Consider the following 24,882-nt stretch of genomic DNA (forward strand, 5'->3'; position numbering starts at 1 on the left):
GCAGAGTCTAAACCAGAAAGTATCAATTAGAATAGTTAATTCAATGCAAAATGATATACAGAAAGCAAAATAAAGAGAGGGAAAGAAAGATGGGATTAAGAAAGGGAGGGAGAGAGACATAAAAGAAACAGGAAAAAGTAAAATCTTCCTGATTTCTGCATTTAACTGCACATGTGCGGTCCCAGAAAATTGCTGTCCGATTTACTGCTTAATAACGGTGAATGCTGATAGCCTCACCGTTATTTCTACCGCAAAAATCCGGAACATACTATTTAAACAAACTTACAACCTGTATCTGGTTGATCATAATTCTCGCTTCTGACATTATTCTAATTTCCTGTGTTGGTCCAGTGTTTCAGTTAGGTTTAACTCCGACCTCTCACACTGCTGCTCGCTAAAGACCATAAATAGATGGAGGGACTGGCTGGTGAGCTAGGTTTAACATCAAGAACTGGGTTTGAATCCAGCCCAGACAAAGGTAATGGCCTGTAATTTGTGATCAACGGCGATCGCCACTGAACACAAAGAAAGCTGCCCACAGAGATCTCGCAATTTCTGACGAGAACGTTAGCTTCCTCGACGTGTAATTGATTGTCGCGCTTTGAGTAGGGGATTCCTAGCGTAGCGCAGCAATGACATCAAGCTGTCCAAGTAGCTAATCACATTGCCTGGATTGCTGTCCGTGAGAATTCTTCAATGAAAAGCACTGATTAGCTGCACTTTTTAAAAAGGATGCGACTGCTGCCAACAAACCGGAAGCTGCGTAGAAGCGTTCTGCGCTTCCGGCTCATTACGGGAGCGGGCTCCTTAAATTTTTGTTTTTTAATGCCGGGGAGGAGCAGGCTCCGGGGAAAAATGCCGGGGGTAGAGGGCTCGGGAAAAATGCTGGAGGGGAGCGGGCTCGGGGAAAAATGTCAGGGTGTAGCGGGCTCGGGGAAAAATGCCGGGGGGAGCGAGCTTGGGGAAAAATGCCGGGGAGGGAGCAGGCTCCGGGGGAAAATGCCGGGGAGGGAGCGGGCTTGGGGAAAAACGCCGGGAGGGAGCGGTCTCCGGGGGGAAATGCCGGGAGGGAGTGGGCTCCTTGGAGAAATGTCGGGGAGGGAGTGGGCTCCTTGGAAAAATGCCGGGAGGGAGCGGGCTCTGGGGAAAAATACCGGGAGGGAGCAGTCTCCGGGGGGGAAATGCCGGGGAGGGAGCGGGCTCCTTGGAAAAATGCCGGGGAGGGAGCGGGTTCCGGGGAAAAATGCTGGGGAAAGAGCAGGCTCCTTGGAAAATGCCGGGGAGGGAGCGGGCTCCAGGGGGGAATGCTGGTGAATGAGCAGGCTCCTTGGAAAAATGCTGGGGAGGGAGCGGGCTGCTTGGAAAAATGCCGGGATAGGCGCAGGTTCCGGGAAAAAATGCCGGGACGGGAGCGGGCTCCGGGGGAAATGCCGGAGAGGGAGTGGGCTCCGGGGAAAAATGCCAGGGTGGCAGCGGCTCTGGGGGAAATGCCGGGACGGGAGCGGGCTCCGTGGGAAAATGCCGGGACGGGAGCGGGCTCTGGGGAAAATGCCGGGACGGGAGCGGGCTCTGGGGGAAATGCCGGGACGGGAGCGGGCTCCGGGGGAAATGCCGGGACGGGAGCGGGCTCCGGGCAAAAAAAAACCCAGAAACATCATGCTTCTGGTTCCAGATTAATGCACAGTACACTTCTGCGCAGCTTCCGTTCATTGGCAGCAGTCACTTCGTTTTAAAAATGTTACAGATAGCGAACTAAAGATTGGAACATACACATGGGGTTAAGGTAGAAACTGAAAAATGGATAAATTAAAAAAAATACATTTTTTTAAAAATCTAGTCATTTTTATCATAATGGAGAAATTTGACATTCCACAAATATAAAATTAGTTTTTCAGGGCCAGAGTGGTTGTTTAGCAGTCAATACTATTCCCACAAGACTTAACATTTAATGGAGTGTTTAACAGCGATATTGGCTAAAACCTGAAGTTAAGGTGAGTTTTGAGGGGTACCCACCGCAAAATCCCAGCCAATTAATTTCGCTGGTTGCTGGCAGTAAAGGCCCAACATAAAATAAGCCTGGCATAAAAAATTGCTTAATAACACAGAAAGGCAGCCGGGTGCTGTGGGAAAAGTGAGAGCCTGGGTGGAATTTTGAGGCCATTAATGGGAATCAATGTACACAGCACCTCATCTGCCCCACTGAGACATTTTGATGGCTGAATGGGAAAGAAGTTGTAGTTCCTCCATTCGGAGTGAGGGTACGTGATTCCACCGCGCTAGGAGGAATTAATGTGCATGTTGGGGAGAAAGTTGTAGCTCTGCTTGGGTGGGAGGGAATGAAGTAAATAACCCCACATACACACTCACACTCATGCTAACACACCTTCCATCCTTCTTTCCTGTACCTTACTTCTTTCCTTCCTGTGCCTCAATTCCTTCCTTCCTGTACCTCATATCCTTCCTTCCTTCCTTCCTGTACCTCATATCCTTCCTTCCTTCCTGTACCTCATATCCTTCCTTCCTTCCTGTACCTCATATCCTTCCTTCCTTCCTTCTTTCCTTCCTGTACCTCCCTTCCTTCCTCCCTTTCTTCCCCTCCCTTCCATCCCTTCCCAATACCTCCCTTCCTTCCAGTATCTCCCTTCTTTACAGTACCTCCCTTCCACTTCCTCCCTGTACCTCACTTCCCACCCCCAGCTGAGAGACTTTGCAGGCTCTGTACTCCCTCTGCGCATACAAACTTTGCCAGTGCCAAACCCATGTAAGCATTTGGCAGTCCAGCCTGCTCCCCCTCAACCTACTGAAAAAGTTTCCTTGCCTTTTCTCTTCTCTCTTGTAACCCTGCCTCTCATCCCTCATCTTCCTCCTCCTCCTTTTTCCACGCCCCTTCTCTCCTCCCTTCTTTCCTTCTCTCTTTCTCTATCCCGGCTCCACTCCCCTCCTCTGTCCCTTTCATTCTCTCGCCTTTTACTCTTCCCCACCACTCATCTCTCCATTTTCCTCCCCACTCTACCTCCACCCTTTTGCCCCTCCTCCACAACCTTGATCCAGTTATTTCCTCATCCCCAGTCTTGTAACCCCACTTTATCTTAATACTGCACTTGGCCTTGACTCCCCATGTGCAGTGCCATGGGGAATTCAACTAGTAGTTAGTATAATTATTAGCTTGTGATATAATTTCCTGCCCTGGCACACAAGATGAAAAGCAGGAATGACCGCATTAGAGCAGAAGAACTCAGTGCACACATGCTAGGTATTTTCGAATGCCACCTCCAAGCTGACTTCAAAGGTGTTCAAAGTGAGAGCATTTTATTTACACATCTCTTTTTAAATATTGCTCACAATGCCGTCACTATACAACTTTTGGGAGTACAGTACCACTTGTGTAACAGTCCGAACATGAACTAACTGTTAGGAGTGGTGTGAGGCGAAACAGATTTTTTTCATCACTGAAGCACATGCACATAGTTCAGTTCACCATCCCTTTGTAATTCTGGTGAATTATGTATAGATTATAAAAGGTTGACAGGACATTGAGCTCTCTTTAATCAGTATAAAATAGAATAGTGTTGCAAGAGTGTGCCTGTGTTTTTTTTTGAGAAAAGGCTGACTTTTTCTGGCTACATATCTACTGCACCTGGCGTAGAACCAAAATGTATTCATTTCTTTACAATATTTTTCAGATTAGGCAGCCCAACTGCGTTACAATATCTTTGTGCATTGCTCAGTGAAAATGCTTGATACAGTACCAAAGACAAAATAGCATAACAATAGCCAATTCCTCATTTGCCCATCCTGCACTTTAAAAAAAATAAATAGGAATTCTTACCAGATCATCAGGAATAATTACACTGTTCCTTTAAATTTTTGCGATTCAGATAGTGTGATTTCCTCCCGCCTCGCCTCCACAGCTCTGTGCAAATTGGCATACGGTAAATAAGATCACAGAGATGAACGAGTGGCTCAAAGATTGGTGTGGGAGAAATGGGTTTTGATTCCTGGGGCATTGGCACCAGTACTGGGATAAGAGGGAGCTGTTCCGTCAGGATGGGCATCATTTGAACCAGGCTGGGACCAGTGTCCTGGCAAATTGAATAACTAGGGCTGTAGATTGGTCTTTAACCTAAATAGTTGGGGGGAGGGATACGCTGAGCGGAAATTAAAAAAGTCAAAGAAAAATGAGAAGGCAGGGTAGGTATAGGGGTAATGACAACCAGAGTGTGACAGGAAGGGGCAGAGCATATACACATAAGAGTGCATCAGAAAGAGGGGTCAGAGTAGGGAAAAATGGTAAAAAGACAACATTAAAAACTCTATATCTGAACGCACGCAGCATTCGTAACAAGATAGATGAGTTGACAGCACAAATAGAAACAAATGGGTATGATGTAACTGGTAAAATAGATGGGGGAGAGCCAGTGGATGTGGTGTACCTTGACTTCCAGAAAGCCTTCGATAAGGTTCCACACAAAAGATTATCATGCAAAATTAAGGCTCATGGGATTGGGGGCAAAGTATTAACGTGGATAGAGAACTGGCTGGCGGATAGAAAACAGAGAGTTGGAATAAACGGCTCGTTTTCGGAGTGGCAGGCAGTGACCAGCGGGGTGCCGCAAGGATCTGTCCTGGGACCCCAGCTGTTCACAATATATATAAATGATCTGGATCAGGGAATTGGATGCAATATTTCCAAATTCGCTGACGACACTAAACTAGGAGGAGGGGTGGGCTCTGATGAGGATGTCAGGAGGCTACAGTGCGATTTGGACAGGTTGGGGGAATGGGCAGATACGTGGCAGATGCACTATAATGTGGATAAATGCGAGGTTATCCACTTTGGGGGTAAAAACAGGAGGGTAGATTATTATCTAAATGGCAATAGATTGGGAGATGGGGAAGTGCAGAGGGACCTGGGTGTTCTTGTGCACCAGTCACTGAAGGAGAGCATGCAGGTGCAACAGGCGATCAAGAAGGCAAATGGTATGTTGGCCTTCATATCAAGGGGGTTCGAGTATAGGAATAGGGATACCTTACTACAGCTGTACAAGGTGCTGGTGAGACCGCATCTGGAGTATTGTGTACAGTTTTGGTCGCCCCATCTGCGGAAGGATGTTCTTGCCATGGAGGGAGTGCAACGGCGATTCACCAGGCTGATACCTGGAATGGCGGGAATGACCTACGAAGAGAGATTAAATAGTTTGGGCTTGTACTCACTGGAGTTTAGAAGATTGAGAGGGGATCTCATCGAAACATATAAAATTATGGCAGGCCTGGACAGGCTGAATTCAGAGAGAATGTTTCCAATGGCCGGGGAGCACAGAACCAGGGGCCACAGTCTAAAAATAGCGGGCAAATCATTTAAAACAGAGATGAGGAAGAATTTCTTCACTCAAAGAGTGGTGAGCCTGTGGAATTCCCTGCCACAGAGGGCTGTGAAGGCTAATTCAATAAATATTTTCAAGAGAGAATTGGATATATTTCTGAAGGCTAAGGGGATTAAGGGTTACGGAGAAAAGGCGGGGACGGGGTACTGAACTGGTAAGATCAGCTATGATCTCAGACGAAGATCAGCCATGATCTCATTGAATGGCGGAGCAGGCTCGAAGGGCCGAATGGCCTACTCCTGTTCCTATCTCTATGTTTCTATGTGATAGCCATTACAGAGACGTGGTTGCAAGGTGACCAAGGCTGGGAACTGAATATTCAGGGGTATTTGCCATTTCATAAGGATAGGCAGAAAGGAAAAGGAGGTGGTGTAGCTCTGTTTGTTAATAAGGGATCGATCAGTGCAGTAATGAGAAATGATATTGGCTTAGAAGATCAAGACGTAGAATCAGTTTGAGTGGAGATGAGAAATAATAAGGGTAAAAAGTCACTGGTGGGAGTGGTCTACAGGCCCCCAAACTGTAGGACAGAGAATAAATCAAGACATAATAGAGGCTTGTAAGAAAGGTACGGCTATAATCATGGGCGATATTAATCTTCATATTGATTGGACAAAGCAAATTGGCAAAGGTAGACTTGAGGAAGAGTTCTTAGAGTGTATGCGGGATGGTTTCTTGGAACAATATGTTGTGGAACCAACCAGGGAGAAGACTATTTTAGATTTGGTAATGTGTAATGAGGCTGGATTAATTAATGATTTCGAAGTGAAAGGATATTCTTGGGAAGAGTGATCATAGCATGGTAGAATTTCAAATTCAGTTTGAGGGTGAGAAAGCTAGGTCTCAAACTAGTGTCCTGAACTTAAACAAAGGTAATTACAAAGGTATGAAGGCAGACTTGGTTAAAGTGGACTGGGAAAATATATTACAGGGTAAGACTGTAGAAAAGCAGTGGCAAACATTTAAGGAGATATTTCATAACTCTCAGCAAAGATATATTCCAGTGAGAGAGAAAGACTAAGAGAAGGATGAACCATCCGTAGCTAACTAAGGAGGTAAAGGATGATATTGAATTGAAAACAAAAGCATACAATGTTGCAAAGAATAGTGAAAGGCCAGAGGATTGGGAATTTTTTTTAAACTAGCAAAGAACGACTAAAAAAATGATAGAGAAGATAGCTAATGAAAGTAAGCTAGCAAGAAATATAAAAACAGACAGTAAGAGCTTCTACAGGTATATAAAAAGGAAGAGAGTAGCTAATGTTAATGTTGGTCCCCTAGAGGATGAGTCTGGGGAATTAATAATGGGAAACAGGGAAATGGCGGAGACTTTGAACAAATATTTTGTATCAGTCTTCACGGTAGAAGACACTAAAAGCATCCCAATAATGGATACTCAAGGGGCTATTGGGGTGGGGGGGGGTGGTGAACTTAAAACAATCACTATCACTAAAGAGAAAGTACTAGGCAAACTAACGGGACTAAAGGTAGATAAGTCCCCTGGACCCGATGGCCTGCATCCTAGAGTCTTAAAAGAGGTGGCTGCAGAGATAGTGGATGCATTGGTTTTAATCTACCAAAATTCCCTGGATTCTGGAGAGGTCCCAGCGGACTGGAAAACTGCAAATGTAACGCCCCTATTTAAGAAAGGAGGGAGACAGAAAGCAGACAACTATCGAGCAGTTAGCCTAAATGCTGGAGTCCATCATTAAGGAAGTGGTAGTAGGACATTTAGAAAATCATAATATAGTCAAGCAGAGTCAGCATGGTTTTATGAAAGGGAAATCATGTTTGACAAATTTGCTGGAATTCTTTGAGGATGTAACAAGCAGGGTGGATAAAGGGGAACCAGTAGATGTCGTGTATTTGGATTTCCAGAAGGCATTCGATAAGGTGCCACATAAAAGGTTACTACATAAGAAGAGCTCACGGGGTTGGGGTAATATATTAGCATGGATAGAGGATTAGCTAACTAGCAGAAAACAGAGAGTTGGGATAAATGGGTCATTTTCAAGTTGGCAAACTGTAACTAGTGGGGTGCCGCAGGGATCAGTGCTGGGGCCTCAACTATTTACAATCTATATTAATGACTTGGATGAAGGGACTGAGTGTAATGTAGCCAAATTTGCTGATGATACAAAGATAGGTGGGAAAGCAAATTGTGTGGAGGGCGCAAAGAATCTCCAAAGGGATATAGATAGACTAAGTGAGTGGGCAAACATTTGGCGGATGTGGGAAAATGCGAGGTTATCCACTTTGGTAGGAAAAATAAAAAAGCAAATTATTATTTAAATGGAGAGAGGTTACAAAATGCTGAGGTACAGAGGGATCTGGGGGTCCTTGTACATGAATCACAAGTTAGCATGCAGGTACAGCAAGTAATTAGGAAGGCAAATGGAATGTTGGCCTTTATTGCAAAGGGAATGGAGTATAAAAGTAGGGAAGTCCTGTTACAGCTGTACAGGGCGTTGGTGAGACCACACCTGGAGTACTTCGTACAGTTTTGGTCTCCTTATTTAAAGAAGGATATACTTGCTTTGGAGGCAGTTCAGAGAAGGTTCACAAGGTTGATTCCGGAGATGAAGGGGTTGTCTTGTGAAGAAAAGTTGAGCAGGTTGGGTCTATACTCATTGGAGTTCAGAAGAATGAGAGGTGATCTTATTGAAACATATAAGATTCTGAAGGGGCTTGACAGGGTAGATGCAGAGAGGATGTTTCCCCTCGTGGGGGAATCTAGAACTAGGGGGCATAATTTCAGAATAAGGGGGCACCCTTTTAAATTGGAAATGAGGAGGAATTTCTTCTCTGAGGGTTGTGAATCTTTGGAATTCTCTTCCCCAGAGAGCTGTGGAGGCTGGTCATTGAATATATTTAAGGTGGAGATTGACAGATTTTTGAAAGGTAAGGGAGTCGAGGGTTATGCTGAGCGGGCAGGGAAGTGGAGTTGAGGCCAAGATCAGATCAGCCATGATCTTATTGATTGGCGGAGCAGGCTCGAGGGGACAAATGACCTACTCCTGCTCTTACGTCTTATGTTGATTCATAGCTTCTCTTTGAGATAAAATCTCAGTTTTGATTCCTCTTCCCAATAACTTGTCATTGGTATGTTGCTTCCCACAAGGAACATTTTAATTGTTCAGTTTTTATGACTGTTGGATCAGTTTCTCAGTAGTTGCTGAAGTTGGCTGCGGTAGCTATGTAATTTTTGTAACATTCAATTTCTTTTCTTCTAAGTTTTGTCTTTACTTTAATACTTGGGCGTTGCCTGGTTGGCACTGATTCCTATTGTACATACTGTCCTTTGTGAGTCTCTGGAACCTGATTTTTTTTTTTCTCTCTCAAGTTTTTGCTGTGCACTTGGCCGCTGGTTGATAGCAGCAGCTGGTTTTCATGATTTGCTGTGAGTGCTGCAGACCAGAAGTAAATAGAAATCACAGTGACCCATTTGGAGAGGATGTTGGATTCCACCATGGCTGGACTGTTCTTAACTCTGTAGTGTATTGGCTGCAGAGATGAAAAATGTTTGATACCCCAGCATATTCATCGTTTATCTTGATGGACAAGAAATTTGCGCACAAAAATGTAAAATCGTAAAAAGAGGATAGTACTAAGGTCAGAATATAGACTGAGAGTTCACTACTCTTATACAAGCTAAAATGATTTTCCACTTATGAAGAATTTGTCGTCATTTTAGTTATTGTAACATTAGTGCCAGGGGGGATTAAAGTAAAGAATTCACAAAACATTTCATCATCTACTTTTTTTAATCTGATTAGGTTGGTGGTCTGTCAAATGTGATTTCTCTTCCCCCCCCCCCCCCCCCCCCCCACCCCACCTTTTTCAGTTAGAAATTCTTAATCCATTAAATGCTCATTTAGCAATATAATTAATGGCCAGAACATGCTCAGAGATATTCTATTGCACAGTCATTACTTTTGGAGTTATAAGTCTAGTTTTTCAGTTATAATCAGATCCTATATTTGTGTAGTTGTGTCATAGATTAAAGAGGTGATGTTAGATTGGTTCTTAGAAACTGATTGTACATTTTAGGCATTCGACTGCATTGAAATATACAAACATATTTTTATATTGGTTATGATAAATAGTATTTTAGTTGTCCTTTATCTTTTTACAGAGATAAATTAATACAGACACTGGAGCGCTGCAGATACACTTACCAGGCATTCCTCCTATCGCCAACCTTGGTACGTAGACAAGCCAATAGAATAGATGAGATTTGACTCTTATTTTTTTCATGTATGTAGTCCTTTTTATAAAAATTAATTTCAGTGGTTAATTGAATATATTTTATTTTGTAAGATGGCATTCTGATATAAACAAAAGAATACTTGCTACACTGGCAGATCAATTGGGTTGTCTCATTAACTTTGATTAAGAAATATAGAAATGCCTGCTTTTCACATGAACTTTGCACTTCCGCTGAGGCACCTCACCCTCCGGGAGTGCATATCGGAAATCTGGGCATGTGTGGCTCCTGATTTTATGGTTGTTAATATAAATGGTTGGGAATTCATACAGCTGCACATAGCCAAATTTCAAATTATATGCCCATCAGTTGTAATGTCCTTGCTTTTGCCCTGCTTAAATCAAACCGAACACCTTCCTGATCTGCAATACCATATATCTTGTGATGGATTTATCCACTGAGGCATTGGAGTGCTCCATCTAAACATTTCTACTGCTGATTATTATAAATTATATATATGTAAAAAGAGACCATTTATTGTAATTGGTATTTTTAATAAATAATCCCATTTTAATCTGAGGTAACTTTAGGTGTAGAAATATTCCTCCAGTCCTCAAAAGCTAAAAGTTAAGGGCAAGATATTTGGCAAATTTATATTAATACCATTACAACATATTTACAACTATTCTCTCACTAAAAATTCCAACAATGTGAGAAATATTAAAATATTCTGGCTTATGTTTCTTGCTGCCATCACTACTATTGTTTTGGATAAGAGAATAATTGATGGCAGAGGCCCTACTTGGCTGTTTCATATTGTAGGAAAAGACGTGACACTTAAAAGTTTATGGCCTCGAAGTTTAATTGCGCTTCCCCCGTTTTTCAAAAGTAAAAGGGGACCTAAGGATCCAATATGGCGGGCGGCGGGCTCACGTTTATTCCATGCCAGAAGTGTGCTGCCTGACCTATTGGGTCGGGTTCCTCTAAGTGTCCAGGACATGTGCTGGAAATATTAAAAACACTCATTATAATTAAGGGACCTATGCTTGTTGTAGGATCCTTTTGTGAAATTAATCTGCTCCAGGGCCTGACTGCCATGTGATTAACTTGTCCAGTAAATCGGGCTGCTAACAGATGGCAAGGATCCTGCTGGAGCAGTATTTAAAAGGCTGCTGGTTAAGTTTTGGGCTCTTTTTTGACTCTCTTCTGCATTCCACAACTGAATTCTGACTTCTCCTAGTAACCTTTTGCTGGTGCTCGACTGCCTTGAAAACAGTTTTATTACAGTCATGGGTGCTCTGGTTGATCTGTCTTTGGGGCTGGAGTTCGAAGGGAGCAGGAGCAGCTTGGAGAAGAGGGAGGAGGAGGGCACGGCGTGGGAGGCCATGTCCACAGTGGGTCTTTAGGGAGCACTTCTCATCCCTCAACTTCATCGAGGAGCAATGTGTGAGGCGTCTGCACTCCACCAAAGAAGCCATCACTGATCTATGTTGCCTGCTGCAGCCACAACTGGAGCTTCAAACCAGAGCATGGATGGCACAGCCTGTGGCTGTTGAGGCCACCGTGGCTGTTAACTTTATGCCATGGGCTCCTTCCAAGCTGCAGCAGATGACAGAAGTGACATCTCCCAGTTAGTTGTGCACCACAGGGAGGTCATCGAGGCTCTCTACACCAGGAGGAACACCTCCTTCATTTTTGCAATGAACAGAGCAAAGCCGGTTGAGCGAGCACTAAGTTTTGCCCACGTTGCCGGCTTCCCCAGAGTCCAAGGTGCCATTGACTTCACCTACATTACCTTGCATGCTCCCCATAACGATCCTGGGATCTTTCTCAATAAAAAGAGATTCTGCTCCATCAATGTCCAGCTTGTTTTTGTGTAAGTGCCCACCCGGTTTCCTGGCAGCAGTCATGATTCATTGATCCTGTGCCAGTACTCTGTGCTGCCTTTATTCCAACCAGGTCATTAGATCACAGGCTGACTACTGGGAGATGAGGCCTACCTCCTTCATGGTTCATGACTTCTGTCAGGAACCCGGGCACCACTTCTGCTGCCTGGACCGTTCGGAGGGAGCTTTGCAGTAGATTCCTGACGGTGTTTGCAGATTTTGTTGTCGTGTGCAGAATGCTGCACAACTTTTCACTACTGAGGGACTGGCCTTTACCACCACCTGGGCAGCAAGAAGTGAAGGAGGAGGAGGTGAAGGAGGATAAGCATGAGCAGCATCGTCACCAGTGATAGCTGCCAGAGCTTTTAGGGAGCAACTCATCCAAGAGCACTTCAGGTGAACCATCTCTTCCATTCCCAATACACCAACAATCCTGAAATATTTATCGCCACCGTCCTTACTGCCACCATCTGATTACCTTCCTTCAGTCCAACCTTATGGGTCTTGCCCTCACTTCACTACAAATATTAACACCAACACCAAATCCAGGGAAACAAATACTCCCAATAATATAATGTTAACTATTATATACATGATATTATATATCATGTATATAATAGTTAACATAATTAAGAATCATTCCTGTGCAACCCCTTATTGCCTGTCTTCTGTGCTTATTCACCTATCCTAGTGCTCCTACGAGGTGTATCCTGTAAGATTTGCAAAATTTCTACATTTCCCCAAAGGTTATTATTAATAAAAGGGACCATGCATGGACATTTTAAAAAGGGTACCCAAAGATGGCGTCCGCACCTCGTGACCAAAGGCCAGCAAGATTTTAAAAGCTTGGACTCTGTGGCACAAGCAGCTTTTGGGGAAATCGAAACCAAAGCTGCAGTTTCTGTGAAGAAAGACTTTTTGTATTTTGAAAAGCAGACAGCAGGACTCTGAATTATGCATTAAGCCAAATCGCAGACAGACCAAAACCAGTTAGGCCTATACTTGAGGCCATCAAGTTGTTTGCATAAATAATCGGAAACAGCTTAAGGAAGCCATCGAAGCTGGGCAGGCCGATTTAAGATGTATTAATAACAAAACAACTCGATAATCAGGCCAGTAGGTGCGATCACCAGCCATCTAAAAACAGTTAGTTTAGATTGCTACAATTATTTAAACTAGCCTGCCAAGATTGGGACAATGAACTAACCTGATTTGGCGTGCAGATAAGGGTTTTCATAAGGAGTATAACTGAAGGCCCCGGGTAGCAATCTCTCGCTCTTGCTCTTGCCCTTGACTCTGCTCTCTGCTCTCGTGGCTCCGGCCTCGTGGGCTGCCGCTCGTACTCGTGCCCTGGCCTCGTGGCAGGTTCTCTCCCCGGAGCAGATTTTCAGTAACCAGTGACACCATACCAACTGCAAGGAAGGGGAACGAGGTCCAAGTCCATAGTCATCCAGGATGCCCAGGCCGCAGAAAGGGGTGAGACAAAGTCGAGCAGGTAGCCCAGGACTTGTATAGTAGCCCGGCAAGATGAGACGAGTGGAGATGAAGAAGATAACTCGATAAGGGCAGAGCAGGGCAGCGAAAAACGTATCGATAAGTAAACCAAGCGCCTAATTATAAGCTGGCGCTTGGGAAGACAAGTACCTCGTTGAACGCTGGGAAAACGCAGGTGGCCACACCACGACGAATAACCTGGCGTTCTTAAGCTTGGGTAGGAAAATCTAGGCAGTTAAAACTGCCAACTGCCCTGCAGGCATGACTGTGCCGCCGACGACTGCCCGAGGGAGAAGAAGAGGAGAACCCATCGAGACGACGATGGCAGCGGAGGGGAGAAGGTGTGTTGCAGTAGCAGACCCAGCACCGCGCCCCTGAAGACCACGTGACGACGGGGTACCTAGAAGGACCAGAAACCAGACTTCAAAATTCGCACTCGTTAACAGTTGGCTTTATCTTGGATTGGTGAGCAAGAATTCTGGCCCCTCATAGCTTAATCTAGTTAGGTATAAAGGGTGGGATAAGGATAAGGGGATTGTTAAGATAGTTGTTTTCCCTCGATGTGCTGTGTGTTCCCTATTCCCTGTATAAGTATAGTTATTTTGTATTTGCCTGTAATTTTATACTAGTAATTTTTCATAAGTTTGTGTTAATTTTCTATTTCAATAAAATCTTGGTTTTCTCACATCCAAACCACCTGTCTACTCGAGTCTTTTCTGTATCGCCGCCTGTACCTAAGTCCGGTGTCTAGAACCCAGGGGCGTGGGAGCGATTCGAACCGCTCACAAACAGTCAGAGGCATAACTGATTGGGCGCACGCGCCAACCCACACCACCCCCTACAATCCTTAGTGGTTGCAGCTTGGGAGGTGAAAGGCCGCTGAGCTTCCACTGAGGACACTTCAGATGGCCATGGAGGCCGACCTCAAGCAGATTTGGGCCTTGAGATGATGTAGAATCCCCTGTCAACACTGGCACCAGAGCCAAATTGGCAGCCATCTGAGTTTCCAAGGAAGCTCTCCGCACAGGCTGCATCATGGTGTGCGCCACTGTCATGTTCATGGAGCTGACCATTCACTCTATGTCTGACAGATTGGTCTCCATGCTGTACATGAAGCTTCAATACTCGTTGGAGCTGGAATCCTCCATGCTCTTGAGTCATTGTACTCAAGCTCACTGGCAAGCTGCCCAGTGTACTTAGCGTTTCCTGGTATATGCCCATCACTGGTCTTTGGTAGACTGGGCTCTCAAAGTCAACATCTGAGTCCTCTTCAACAGAGCTAGTATGTGATCTTGCCCTCTGGCGAGCTGGCTGTCTGTCTGTGTCTATCTATTTAAATTTAAAGTGAGCGACCTCCTTTGGGCTAAGAAATAGGACCTTTGAGTTCATTTAGCTAACACAGCAAATGCTGTAACTACAAGTTTACTTTTAATTAACAATGAATGTTGCTTTCTTGTGGCATACTTGCTAAAACTGCTCCCCACTGTGATACTGTGCCTTACAGAGCAAGAAGGTCCCAGGTTTGAGCCGCATTCAGTAGTAAGCTAGCTGATAGCAGACAGGCTGGCAGTAGGGACTGGCCACATCATCCCTCGATTATGGAGGGGAAAATTCCTGTTTCTGATTGCTAGCCAGTGATCTGTGATGGGAAGTGCTGGTTTGAACAAATAGTCTGCGGACATTCACTGTCGGGACTAACACAGGAAGAATGGTCACTTGAATAAGGTACCAAAGGACTACCAAAACCCATGGGGAACCATAGTCAAACATGAGTTTCCATTTTTGGGGGAGGGTAGGAGAAAATGAATTAAAATTTTTCAAACAATGTTACAGTATTGTTAACAGCTGTTATAAAATTATAATTTTCATTTATTTTCTTCTTACTCCCTCCACTCTGTTCAGAAATGTTTCCCAGTTGCTAATCACTCCACTGTTAACATGCGAGCCATCAGTGTACATTTCTTAAGATTTGATTTGTGTTTATTTGCTATATGATTTAATTCCACTGTATCTACAGTCATTTCTTTTGAATTTTGATGATGCTAACAAATATTTGTGCATTAGTTGGGCATACCAAACTCAAGACTGCGATATTTTCTCCTGGCAAAGCACCAACCTGATACTTTCTGCTTCCAAACTTTTCATCAGGTAGGTTTTAATTTTATAGTATTATGAGCAAAAGATAGAGGACAGGGAAAAAACAGCTGGTTCCTCTAACTTGCCCCATCCTAAAATGTGCAATCTATTCCAGAGATCGACACTCTGCAAAAATAACTTCCTGGCCCCTAACCTAACTCCATGGCTCAGTGGTAGCACTTTCGCCACTGATTCAAAAGATCTAACTCCAGAGACTTACACATAATCTTGCTGACTCTAGTGCAGTACTGAGGGAGTGCTTTACTGTCAGTGGTGTTGTCTTTCAGATAAGACCTTAAACCAAGGTCCCGTCTGCCCTCTCAGGTGGTTATAAAAGATCCCAAGAGCAGGGGAGTCCTTTGGGTGTCCAGCCAACCAACATCACAGTTTAATTGGTAATTTATCTCATTGCTTTTTGTGGGACCTAGCTGTGTGCAATTTGGCTGCCATATTTCCATAGAATACAATAGTGCCTGCATTTCAAAATGTACTTTATTCGCTTGTTGCAGCATGGAATACTTAGCCATATGGAGAGTTGAAGTGGCGATCATTGCATCTTTTAAGAGAAAAGTGGATAATTTTTTGAAATAGACGTAGATACAAGGCTATGGTGAGAAGGTAGGGCAATAGACTTAGTTTTATGTTGCTTTATCACAGACCCAGCAATGATATGATGGGACAAATTATGTCCTTCTGTGCTGTAAACTTTAATTAATCTATATCCTGTGAATTGTTTGATCATCCCAGTCCAGGCTCTCTTTATAATCTCTAACCAAATATTTATCTAGCTTTTTTGAATAAGTTAATTGGCACAGCATCAACTGCTTTTGCTGGGAGTCTGTTCTACTATTCTAGGGGGAATGGGAATTCTTCTAAGCTTGAATCTAGCTTGACTCCATCACCAATTTTTATAGTGCTTTGGTTCACTCCTAATCCTATGTAGCAGCCGAACATATGAAGATTATTCGATTATCTAGTGTAGATGTGGTGGTCTACTTAATTTGTTGAACTCCATATGCAAAGCTCCCTCTTGACCTAACCCCTGGTTTCATTTTGATTTGGTGTGACCTGTAGATGCTTTTAATTACTGTAATGTTTGGTATCTCATCAATCCAATGCTGTTTCCCTGGGCAAAGAACCAACGATCCAGCCTAGAAGGTACATAGCAAATTGGGAAAGATCACATGACCAAGCATGATTTCTTAAAGTAATAGTACAAGCTGATTTTCATGAGGTAAATCTTACTTGTTTGTGGAGGTTGAACTTCTTTTAAAGAATCTAGAAGACCTTGGCTACAGTAGACATTTCTCAGCATGTTATTCCTCACATTGAGGCACACTAAAAATATACATTTTTAAAAAGGACTTTGACCATATTCTTATTCCAATGCAAATCTCTTTCTTGATAAATAATAATTTAATATCATATGCTTGTGAAGCATTCAAGAATGTTTAGCATTTTTTGAAAGAGAAGTAAGTAATTTATTATTTTTACATTTTCTGTTGCAAATTATTTTGTAGTGCTAACCATTGTGGTGCTGCTAACATTTTTATCTATAATTTCAGATACTAGAACATTTCCCAGACCATGACAGTACGGATTTGAGACCAATAGAGGCTTTGAGTTTTAATCGGACATTATCCACTGATGGTAACAAAAAGGAACAGAATAACTCTGCATCTTGTGCTGATAATAGCAAAAGCCAAGCAAATGTGACTCTGCTTTACAAATTAGAGACATCTGAACACCTGAAAGAGAAGCAAAACCAGAACAATAATTTATCAATGCAGATGATCCAAGATTTCTTGGAGGAGGGATTGCAGGATCCGAGCCTGTACTTCATACCCCCAAAGTCCTTACTGCGTTATGCTTTGATACTAGACATAGTTGAACAGACTTGTAGGAGATCGGTGTGTTTCACTAAAGGGTAGGCCACTTTCATTCCATCAAGAAACTGATATTTTAGTGTTCAAAATTAAGTAATCTTTTTAGTCAGAACATTTTCAAGCAAGACTGCTGAGTGGATATCTGTCAATTATATTTTCCTCCTTGCTCTGACATGAATTAATCCCATGCAGCTCATTTTACTGTAATTTAAATTCTTGGGCAGAATTTTATCTTTTTTTGCACCCTGTGGGTCAATGTGTTAATTTTATTTAGCCCTGATAAACTATTAATTGCATGATTCATGCAAACTTCCAGTAGTTTCTCATTAGCATAGCAGTGTTATATAAACATGTTGGGATGATATTGCTCTACATGACATGTATAATGAACTATTCTTCTCACTTAGAAAACAAATCAATTTAAATTTAGCCAATCGATCTTATGTGGTATTGCACACAGGAAGTCAAGACCAAGTGTAATCTTTAGATGACGTGGGGTTAGAGAACAGGGAATAATTGGACTGGTCCAACAGACGTAATTGAGCCCTTATTTTAACGTTTATCCATCTATGCTTATTTTTATATTTCCATGATAAATTTCTATGTCCACATTTGTAATGGAAACTGTCTTGCCAACTTGCCACGCTGTAATTATATCCTGAACCCTTATAATTTTCATACAGGCTCCAAGGAAATATTCTCTCTATCCGCTAATTTCAACCTGCATTTCTATCATCAGCTGATCCTGACCTTGATCCCAGTACGTTCTAACAGCTCAGAAAGTGGTTGTTATTCTTTCCCCAGATGTTGTCATCTTGAAGTTTGTCCTCAATGCTCACCAACCATTGCTAAGATGGCCATCTAAACTCTTGAGAAAAAAATAGAAGTGGAGTCTTTCACTCCTGTCAACTCCACAAACATTACTGTCATTCATAACAAGGGTTTTCCTCAATGAATGAGTTAATTTGGAGTTCTAAAATCGGGAGATTCTATTCCCAGCAGCGGAAATAAAGTTCGATTTTTCTGAATGATTGTCTTCACTTGATTCCTCACCAACTTTGGACTGTAAAAATGTCCTTTAATGTCTCAACCCTGAAGGGCCTTCTGCCAGCCATGAACCATCCTTTTTAACTATTGTGATTTTACCCAGCTATCTTTTTTTATGGGGATGCCCAAGAGGTCATTATTGGAGAAATACAGAGCTCATGAAGGGTCGTAGGGCTGGTGGAGGTTACAGAGATAGGGAAGGGCAGGGCCATGAAGAGATTTAAACACAAGGATGAGAAGTTTAAATTAGTTGCTGGACCAGGAGCCAGTGTAGATCAGCAAGCACAGGGGGTGATGGGTGAACGGGACTTGCTGCGTTAGGAAATGGACAGCAAAGTTTTGCTTGAGCTCAGGTTTACAGAGGGTGGAAGATGGGAGGCCAGCCAAATCATTCCTTTTATCTGAGCATTCCTGTAAAGTAAATATCAAATATCTGCAGAGATATTAATTTTGGAATGCATTCGAGACAGTTTCTTACAACAATATGTCATGGAACCAACCAGGGAACAGGCTAGTTTAGATCTTGTATTGTGTAATGAGATAGGGTTAATTAGTAATCTCCTAGTAAAGGATCACAGAATCACAGAAACCCCACAGTGCAGATAGAGGCCATTACGGCCCATCGAGCCTGCACCGACATATATCCCACCCGATCCCCGTAACCCCTACACCAACACATATCCCACCCTATCCCCGTAACCCCACATATTTTAATCCCCCTAACACTAATGGTCAATTTATCATGGCCAATCAACCTAACCCGCACATCTTTGGACTGTGGGAGGAAACCGTAGCACCCGGAAGAAACCCACGCAAACATGGGGAGATTGTGCAAACTCCACACAGTCACCCGAGGCCGGATTCGAACACGGGTCCCTGGTGCTGTGAGGCAACAGTGCTAACCACTATGCCACCGTGCTGCCCTCTGAGGAAGAGTGATCATAATATGATAGAATTTCACATTGAGTTTGAGAGTGAAATACTTAAATCCGAAACGAGAGTCTTAAACTTAAATTAAGCCAATTAGGTATGAGGGGTGAGATGGCCAAGGAAGATTGGGAATGGTAGATTAGCAGAGACAAACATTTAAAGAAATATTCCAAAATTCTCAATGAATATACATTGCATTGAGAAATAAAAACTCCACGGGAAAAGTGATCCATCTGTGGCTAACTAAAGAAGTTAGGGGTAGTATTAGATTAAAAGATGAGGCTTCTAATGTTGCGAAGAATAGTAGTAAGCCTGAAGATTGGGAGAGCTTTAAAAACCAGCAAAGGATGACCAAAAAATTTAGAAAAAGGGAGAAAATAGAATATGAGAGTAAACTAGCAAGAAATATAAAAACAGATTGTAAGAGCTTCTACAAGTATATATAAAGGAAGAGTAGCAGCAAAAGTAAGCATTGGTCCCTTAGAGGCTGAGACATGTGAAATTATAATGGGGAATAAGGAAATGGCAGAGACGTTAAACAAATATTTTGTATCTGTCTTCACAGCAGAAGACACAGAAAGCTTACCAAAAACAGTGGGGAACCAAGGGGCTAATAAAAGTGAGGAACTTAAAGTAATTAACATCAGTAGAGAAAAAGTACTTGAGAAACTAATGGGACTAAAAGCGACAAATCCCCTGGACCTGAGAGCCTACATCCTAGGGTTCTAAAAAAGGTGGCTGCAGAAATAGTGGATGCATTAGTTGTTATCTTTCAAAATTCCCTAGATTCTAGAACGGTCCCAGCGGATTGGAAGGTAGCAAATGTAACCCCGCTATTTAAGAAAGGAGAGAGAGAGAGAAATGGGAACTACAGGCCAGTTAGCCTGACATCAGTCATTGGGAAAAATGCTGGAATCCATTATTAAGGAAGTAGTAACCGGGCACTTAGAAAATCATAATATGATTAGGCAGAGCCAACATGGTTTTATGAAAGGGAAATCATGTTTAACAAATTTATTAGTTTTTTGAGGATGTAACTAGCAGGATGGATAAAGAGGAACCAGTGGATGTCGTATATTTGGATTTCCAAAAGGCATTTGATAAGGTGCCACATGAAAGGTTGCTACGCAAGATAAGGGCACATGGGGTTGGGGGTAATCTATTAGCATGGATAGTGGATTGGTTAATGGACAGAAAACAGAGAGTAGGGATAAACGGGTCATTTTCCGGTTGGCAGACTATAACTAGTGGGGTGCCGCAAAGCTCAGTGCTTGGGCCTGAGCTATTTACAATTTATATTAATGACTTAGATGAAGGGACCAAGTGCAATGTATCCACGTTTGCTGATGATATAAAGCTAGGTGGGAAAGTAAGCTCTGAGGAGGACACAAAGAGCCTGCAAAGCGATATAGACAGGTTAAGTGAGTGGGCAGTAAGGTGGCAGATGGAGTATAATGTGGGGAAATGTGAGGTTATTTACTTTGGTAGGAAGAATATTAAAACAAAATATTTTTTAAATGGTGGGAAGCTATTAAATGTTGGTTTTCAGAAAGATTTTAGTGTCCTCGTACAGGAAACACAGAAAGTTAGCATGCAGGTGCAGCAAGCAATTAGGAAGGCAAATGGCATGTTGGCCTTTATTGCAAGGGGGTTGGAGTACAAAAGTAAGGAAGTCTTATTATAATTGTACAGGGCTTTGGTGTGACCACACCTGGAGTACTGTGCACAGTTTTGGTCTCCTTATCTGAGGAAGGACATACTTGGCTTAGAGGCAGTGCAATGAAGGTTCACTGGATTGATTCTTGGGATCAGAGGGTTGTCCTATGAGGAGAGATTGAGTAAATTGGGCCTATACTCTGGAGTTTAGAAGAATGAGAGTGATCTCATTGAAACATAAGATTCTGAAGGGGCTTGACAGGGTAGATGCTGAGAGGTTGTTTCCCCTGGCTGGAGAATCTAGAATTAAGGGGCATTTCCCCTGGCTGGAGAATCTAGAATTAAGGGGCATAGTCTCAGGATAAGGGGTCAGCCATTTAAGACTGAGATGAGGAGGAATTTTTTCACTCAGAGGGTTGTGAATCTTTGGAATTCTCCACCCCAAAGGGTTGTGGACGCTGAGTCATTGAATATATTCAAGGCTGAGACAGATAGATTTTTGGACTCTAGGGAAATCGAGGGATATGGGGATCGGACGGGAAAGTGAAATTGAGGTCGAAGATCAGCCATGATCTTATTGAATGGCCGAACAGGCTCGAGGGGGCGACTAGGTGTGTGGATGAGGATAGTGCAGTTGATGTAGTCTACATGGACTTCAGTAAGGCTTTTGACAAAGTCCCTCATGGGAGACTGGTCAAGAAGGTAAGAGCCCATGGGATCCAGGGCAATTTGGCACATTGGATCCAAAATTGGCTTCGTGGCAGGAGGCAGAGGGTGATGGTCGACGGTTGTTTTTGTGACTGGAAGCCTGTGTCCAGTGGTGTACCGCAGGGATCGGTGCTGGGTCCTTTGTTGTTTGTAGTGTACATTAATGATTTAGATATGAATGTAGGAGGTATGATCAGTAAGTTCGCAGATGACACGAAAGTTGGCGGAGTGGTAAGTAGCGAGGAGGGAAGCCTCAGGCTACAGGATGATATAGATGGGATGGTTAGATGGGCAGAACAGTGGCAAATGGAATTTAACCTTGAAAAGTGTGAGGTGATGCATTTTGGGAGGACAAACAAGGCAAGGGAATACACAATGAATGGTAGGACCCTAGGAAGGACAGAGGATCAGAGGGACCTTGGTGTGCATGTACATAGATCCCTGAAGGCAGCAGGACAGGTAGATAAGATGGTTAAAAAGGCATATGGGATACTTGCCTTCATTAGCCAAGGCATAGAATATAAGAGCAGGGAGGTTATGATGGAGCTGTACAAAACGCTAGTTAGGCCACAGCTGGAATACTGTGTGCAGTTCTGGTCGCCACACTATAGGAAGGATGTGATTGCAGTGGAGCGGGTGCAGAGGAGATTCACAAGGATGTTACCTGGGCTGGAGCGCTTCAGCTATGAAGAGAGACTGGACAGGCTAGGGTTGTTTTCCTTAGAGCAGAGAAGGCTGAGGGGGGACCTGATTGAGATGTACAAAATTATGAGGGACATGGATAGGGTAGATAGAAAGGAACTTTTCCCCTTAGTGGAGGGGTCAATAACTAGGGGGCATAGTTTCAAGGTAAGGAGCAGGCGGTTTAGAGGGGATTTGAGGAAAAACCTTTTCACCCAGAGGGTGGTTGGAATCAGGAATTCACTGCCTGAAAGGGTGGTAGAAGCAGGAACCCTCACAACATTCAAGAAGCATTTAGATGAGCACTTGAAACGCCATAGCATACAAGGCTACGGACCAAGTGCTGGAAAATGGGATTAGAATAGACGGGGCTTGATGGCCGGCACGGACACAATGGGACGAAGGGTCTCTTTCTGTGCTGTATAACTTTATAACTCTATGTATGGCCTACTCCTGCTCCTGTGTTCTTATGCTCTTATTTTACAGTGTTGATTCTCTAATGCCCCAGTTATGCTTAGGAACTGTTTTGTATTAAACTTGCCATCAAATTAGCAAAGGAACGGCTAGTTATACTGACTACAGATTACCCTGTTCTAAACAATGAGCAAGACTTAGTGGCTTATTGGTAAAATTATTGGTTCGGTTGCATGTTTGGAATTGCCCTGATATTTTTTGAAAATATGTTTCTACTTGATTATGCTATATTACTTGAGCAGCAACTGACATTTTCTGGCATATGTAATTTTTTTTTATAGTCAGGTGCTAACTTTTTGGAAGTTCACTGTTGTTATAATTAATTAGTTCTGATTTCTGATACAGATATGGCCATTATGTTGAAGGAACAGGTTCAGTGGTGAAGACTGCATCAGATGTTGAGGTATGTTATTGGAGCTTGAAGTGGTAATTTTACTTTTTTTAAACCACAGAAGGAATCTCTTAAGTTAACGATATTTGAGTTGCTAGATCATGTGCAATGTGACTATTGAGATGCTCAATAGTAACCAATTGATGGTAGAAAATCGCATCAGATGCCAAACGAATTTCCATTAAATGATTTGATTATTTATTTAGAGCTTGTAATACTACTGCCATTTTTGTTTGCTAACTAATCTGAATTCAATCTTTTAACAAACTTTTTGCACCTCTATGTAGGCTGCCAAATATTTTCATTATTCCATTTTTGAACTAAATAATTGGAAAAATTACTGATACATTTAATAGAGTATTTTGAAGAAGTGACCAAATGGATAGATAAGGGAATGTAGTAGATGTTGTGTACATTGAGTTCCAGTAGGTGTTTGATAAGGTCCCCCACAAGAGGTTTATTACTAAAATATCAGATGTGTGTTATAAGAAGAAATGCAGCACCATGGATAGAAATTTGGTTGGTGGAGAGGAAACAGTTAAGGTACATGGGTGTTGCTGGAACTGGAGAAAGGTTAGAAGTGATGTACCCCCTGGGTCAGTACTGGGTCCACTTTTATTTTCAGTATATATAAATGATTTGGACTAACGGGAAAAGAAGAGATTATGGCATAGGAAAGGGCATTCATTTGACAAGCATTTGAAGAGATTGTAGGGAAAGACAAACAAATCACCAGACAATGCGCAAGGCACAGACAGGCTGCAGGCGACGCACACAAAACCGCCTAGTAAGACACCATAATCAAACGCCATCAGTAGAAAAATCAGGGGACATGTAGACAAACATTCAGAAATACATCAGGATAACATGGACAGAGAAATAAATCACAGCAACAGAAATCTCTAGATACTCAGAGAAATATCAAACCACAGCAAGAAACACTAAAAGAGAGAGAGAGAGAGAGACAGCAAAAGCAGAAAAGAGACAACGATCAGGGACATTCACACAACAGAACTAAAACAAAGATTTCTGAGACAAAATACCTATTTTTGAACAGAGACAGAGTTTACAGCCACACAAAGAGGAAGACACAAACATCAGCTCAACAGAGGGCTTGCAGTGAGAAAAGCCACAGGCGATCCACTGTTTTGCCCATGCACACCCGATCCAATTATCTTCTGTTCCCTAACTCTACTTCATCTGAACACTACACTTGGTCATAACTCCCTGTGAGCAATGCCACGGGAGATAGACTAGTCTTCTTAGAAGTTGAACCAGTTCCAGCTTCCCTGTGGTTAAACCTCATATGAATGACTTGGAAAAACTGGGGCTCTCTTGTTCGAACAAAAATATGGAGAAATATGGTAAAAGTGTTTAAAATTATGAAAGGATAGGACAGAGTAGATGGAGGTAGACAGATCCCAGTAGTTGAGGGGTCTAGAATGAGGAGCGATTGATACAAGATTAAATGCGTGAGAGGAAGAAAAATGTCTTTACGCATTGTGAGGCTGTGGAATTCACTTCCAGGTGGTTGAAGCAGAAACTATGCCATCATTCAAGTTTAGATTGGATAGGTAGATGAAGAAAAGGCAATGCAAGGACAGAGAATTTGGGAGTGTTTTTGTTTAAGGAGGTTGTGATGGTGGTAGTTTTGAAAGGGAGCGAACCATTTGCAATATCAGCTAGCATGTGGGCCAAGAAAGGAGGTTGATTGATCTGCAGTTTAGTGGGAATGGGGTCAAGGGAGCAGGAGGTGTGTTTCATGGACGAGAGGTGAGCTCCATTAGGACATGGGAGGAGATGGGAAAGTAATTAGAGAGAGATGGAGTTTCAGGGCTAGGGCTAGGCTATATAGGGCTCCTGGGATTAGGTTTGCCTCAAGGAAAGGGGAGAAGCAGCTGAACAGATGGTCTCTCGGTGATAAAGAAATCGATGAGCTCCTCACACTTATTAGATCTGAGAATGGTGGGGGTGGGCGGCAGGGGAAAAGGGTTTAAGGAGA

General features: G+C 42.9%; 1 protein-coding gene across 6 annotated transcripts in view; it reads left to right on the top strand.

Annotated features, from left to right (window-relative positions):
- trdmt1 (tRNA aspartic acid methyltransferase 1) overlaps positions 1-24,882 on the top strand; it is a 105,038-nt gene that overhangs the window by 69,606 nt on the left and 10,550 nt on the right. For all 6 annotated transcript variants that reach the window (XM_085987868.1, XM_085987871.1, XM_085987867.1 and 3 more), the window contains 4 exons: positions 9,520-9,589; positions 15,036-15,119; positions 16,673-17,034; positions 22,835-22,892. In XM_085987868.1, the coding sequence (XP_085843994.1) occupies positions 9,520-9,589; positions 15,036-15,119; positions 16,673-17,034; positions 22,835-22,892 (574 nt within the window). The remainder of the gene's footprint in view (positions 1-9,519; positions 9,590-15,035; positions 15,120-16,672; positions 17,035-22,834; positions 22,893-24,882) is intronic.

This window comes from Somniosus microcephalus, chromosome 5 (genome assembly GCF_052327205.1).
Source record: "Somniosus microcephalus isolate GS21.2 chromosome 5, FLI_Smic_1.0, whole genome shotgun sequence".
Classification (NCBI taxonomy): Eukaryota; Metazoa; Chordata; class Chondrichthyes; order Squaliformes; family Somniosidae; genus Somniosus; species Somniosus microcephalus.